This window comes from Nicotiana sylvestris, chromosome 10 (assembly GCF_000393655.2).
Source record: "Nicotiana sylvestris chromosome 10, ASM39365v2, whole genome shotgun sequence".
NCBI classification, from domain to species: domain Eukaryota; kingdom Viridiplantae; phylum Streptophyta; class Magnoliopsida; order Solanales; family Solanaceae; genus Nicotiana; species Nicotiana sylvestris.
Genome location: NC_091066.1, coordinates 53,377,748 through 53,381,747, shown reverse-complemented (window position 1 = coordinate 53,381,747; position 4,000 = coordinate 53,377,748). Strand labels below are relative to the sequence as shown.

The window sequence follows — 4,000 nt, the reverse complement described above, 5'->3', positions numbered from 1 at the left end:
TTCGAGCATACAATCCAAAACTTTGAACCAATGAGTGTCACAAATTAATGATTCGATGCACTGAATTGAAAGAGAGAGCACAAAGTCCTTAAGATCCGATGGAAACCTTAACCAATAATGTGCGTGGTACATATCATGTGTGAAGAAATGAAAATCCAGCTCAAATTAATAATTAGCTTTGATACCAAAAGAAAGAATAATATTAATATGCAATTCAAAATTTTAATGCAGTAGTTCAGGACCAGTAAGTAAGCTATTTAGAAACAGTTAAATGACCAATGTGGAACAAGTTATATTCTCTAACAATATTTGGAACGGAGGGAGTATACAAAAAGCCATAAGAAAGAAATAATTATGGGGAAACAAGTAAGGTAAATGTACAAGCTGGGCAAGGACTACAAAACTGGAAAGAATGAAAGAGAAATACTGTATCATAATATTTCAAGTTCCTATCCTGTTTATGTTGATATGCTTCTTGATGTGTGACGGCCGACGGGAATGCTTCAGCTTTACGGCAAAGAAGATCTCTAAATGACTTCTCCATTTCCTCTGATTTTTCTGTTGAGTTATACAATTTGGACCTTCAGAAAGCTACTAAGATATTTCGGGCCTGTTATACAAAAAAATTATGTCACTCCCTGAACTATTCATCAACTGGAGTAATTCCGTATAAGTTCTGCATTCTGGTCGTACATGCTAATTGAATTGTCATTCTACTCTACGCTAGTATTTGTTTGGCACAGAGCTCCTTCATCGTAGAATTAGACCTGCTATTAACGTCAACTTATCTATCAGTTGTGTGGGGTTTGCTGCTCAGTTGAATAACTGCTATTCAGCGAATTTGGAAATTGTTGGGCGACGGTAGATCAACGTCTTGTCATCGCCATCCTCAAAATCAAGTCCATTCTCATTATAGACCACTTCATCAATTGTTGTTTTTTCATCAACATAACTCTCTTGAATTTCGGATGAATTAACTAGTGAATATTCTCCACTTACAGATGAAGCATCCAAGGCTAAGAGTTGCATCTCGGATTCAATCAAAGCTTCCATTTGAGCCCTCTCCTTATCCCTTGGATAGGTGCAATAAAGAAAAGAGTAAATAACACAACATAGTGCCATTGGAGTTCCTATTGCAGTAAACAATGCCTTTGCCAAAGATGTTGCATTTTCTCTGTCTGTAGCAATACTTTCAGCACCTTGAGCAACTGGTCTATAACCATAAACATTCTGAGACAGTAGTCCAACAACAGGAGGAGCAAATGATGATAATACAGATTCAAAAGATCGGTCCAGAGCATAGACGCTTGTTCGTGACTGCTCAGGTACTATCTCTGCAAAAATTGGACTGTTGGTGTCTTATTAGAACCCTCTGCAGTTTTTCATGATAAGTGCAACAAATAAACATACTTCTTTTTAGTACAAACAACAACAAAAAAAAACAGTGGAGTAGGTCGGGGAGGATAGTGTGTACGCAGACTTTACCCCCTACCTTTATGAGGTAGAGAGACTGTTTCCGGTAGACCCTTGACTCAAAAAGATGAAAAGCAATAATAGAAACAAGAGTATCAACCACAAAGGCCAGAAAGAAAGTAACATCAATCTATGGACCAGAAAAAAATAGGTGGAAGGAAGCAATAGCGATAAGCAGTAACAACGGCAAGATAGTAGGAAACAACATGTAATACTTCTTTTTAGTACTACTAGATAGTAATATAAAGCACTAGTTGATCAGTTCATTGGCCTAAATATTAATCAATCCTAATGAAAATATGTTTCCTTTAGGTCTAATATTTTAAATTTTAAAAAATTGAACTAACTTCTAAAGCTACTAAACACTTAATGAAGAGTAAAGGAAGCTATGAAATCCTGGATAAAGATCATTACTTGTTTGTAGCTGGTGCAGTCCATGATATGCAAAATCCCGACACAAAGAAGACCAAACCATGCAAAAACATTGAAGAAGGATCATCAGGCAAAGACAGCAGAAGAATTGCTGCAAGTGGGATAGCTGATCCTGAGCTTATTTGCGCCAAAATTATCCTGCCACTATTAGGTAGACGCTGCGATAAGATATCTCCCATCTTGCCTCCAAACAATCCCCCAATAGAATCACCAACAACAAACAAGCTAATAAGAAATGCGGTCTTCCCATGAGAAAATCCAGTAAGTTCTAACCACATTGGCGCGAAGGACAAAGCTGACCAGGGAAATGAACCCATAACACCCTGAGCTACAATAATCTGAAAAGACGGAATCTTTACAACTGATTTTGCTTCTTGAAGTATACCTTGCACTTCTGATATAAAGGATTTTCCATGAACTTTACTAGCTTTCAAACTACCATCTGAAAATTGAGGATCATTTGCAAATATGCGAACTAGAATACCAACAAGGACACTGATTATACCAACAAGATGAAAAGAAAGTCTCCAACCAGGAATTCTCATAAATGTAATGGGCGCTATCAATAAGGAAACATATCCACCAACAAGTGAACCAATGTTGCTGGTAAATTGAAGCCATCCAAATGCCACTCCGCGATTGCTTTCATCACTTGAGTCAGCTACTAGTGATTGAATAGCAGGTGCAACTATGGCTAGTCCAATCCCATTTAAAGCTCTTGATACTGCCACCTTACCAACAAAAGGGGATGTAATGTCAGGTTGCCATTGTCCATTGATATATAGTGTGTCATAAATTGCTTAGTTTTCCTAGAATGATATGCATATACGTATATGGATTAATGCACCACATGTTTGGAGTAAGGGGTGCTACATAAGCAAAGTGACTAAATAGAGGTTATTACCCTGATCAAACGACGAATGTCAGGTAATCAAATCACACTACGACCTTAACCACATGATACTATTATCTGCAAACATGTCAATTTAATCACTTCTTCTGTTCCAAAATGAATGAAACCATTTACTAAAAGTAAGAGATTTGTACTTAACATGTTCCATTTTATGCAATGGTATTTGACTGGACACTTAAGTTACAAATGTTAATTTGACTTATATAATTTATAGAGATGATGAAAAAGAATATTCAAGTAATCGTTGAAAAGAAAGCAAACATTAGATTAAAGTTATGTGTGAATGAGGTCTAACATTTTGAAACGTCCCAAAATAGAATTTCATATAAATTAGAGCGGAAATATTGTAGTACATTACCTGAAAGAAGGTAGTTGAGAAAGCGACGAGAAATGTGGCTGCAGCCCAGAGAAAAGCACCATAGGCGATAACATGGGCCCGGTTGTGGCGTTCTGCTAGATAGGCTGCTAGAGGATAGCACAAGGACTGGACCATTGACCGGAAAAGCGTGAGCGAACCCAAACCAGTTGGGTCCGTGTGGAGTGCATCTCCAACTTCTTTATAGACCCCTGGTAACAAAGACTCGTCTGCTTTTTCCATTATGCCTGCTAAATTTACTAGCACAAGAGTAAGTGTTTCTACCTTCATCTCCTTTTTTTTAATTTTCCTTCTAAACTTTTGACATTCAAGAAAAACAAAACAAAACAAAATTAAACAAAAAACGAAAGAAAATCATTTGGTTTTCTAGTCCAAACGCCATCAGTTAAACATGTTTGAACAAGAAAATTTTGTACAACTATTTACGAAAAGAAATCATTTTCTTATTGAGTGACCATATAGCAGAGTCAGAAATTGGAGACTAGATTAAAAAGTAGTTAAAAAATGATGGTTGCGAAAAAGACAAGTCCCCATTGACTAGGACAAACAAAGATTGCCACCATTTCAGCAAGCAATAGCGGATCCTGAGTCTTCTATTTTCCGTTGATAAATTGACCCTACCATTCAGTCATACTAAGGGTGTCAAACGGGCCGGGCTGGCCATGTTCCGGACCAGGCCTGACCCGTTTTAGATCGCACCGGATCAGTCCACCGGTAAGGTCTTTTCAGTAGTGAAGTGGTTACCCGTTCAACAGCTAGTTCAAATTATTATTTTTTTAATAGTCTTGACCGTTGGCAACAGTCAG

General features: G+C 37.4%; 1 protein-coding gene across 1 annotated transcript; it reads right to left on the bottom strand.

The window, feature by feature from the left end:
* Positions 1–269: 269 nt before the first annotated feature.
* Positions 270–3,625, bottom strand: LOC104226498 (uncharacterized). The gene is made up of 3 exons (XM_009778508.2): positions 3,177–3,625; positions 1,888–2,636; positions 270–1,348 (listed from the first exon to the last, which is right to left on the bottom strand). Exons 1-3 carry the CDS (start codon positions 3,462–3,464, stop codon positions 829–831), a joined length of 1,557 nt encoding a protein of 518 aa, XP_009776810.1. The 5' UTR covers positions 3,465–3,625; the 3' UTR covers positions 270–828.
* Between the last annotated feature and the right edge of the window lie 375 nt (positions 3,626–4,000).

What these genes read in the sequence shown, in the direction of transcription:
- LOC104226498 (XM_009778508.2), bottom strand. Translation starts at nt 3,464, where the DNA reads ATGAAGGTAGAAACACTTACTCTTGTGCTAGTAAATTTAGCAGGCATA. An exon ending in TCTCAACTACCTTCTTTCAG is followed by an intron (nt 2,637 to 3,176) that starts GTAATGTACTAC and finishes TTTGTTGGTAAG; the next exon opens with GTGGCAGTATCAAGAGCTTT. An exon ending in ACTGCACCAGCTACAAACAA is followed by an intron (nt 1,349 to 1,887) that starts GTAATGATCTTT and finishes AGACACCAACAG; the next exon opens with TCCAATTTTTGCAGAGATAG.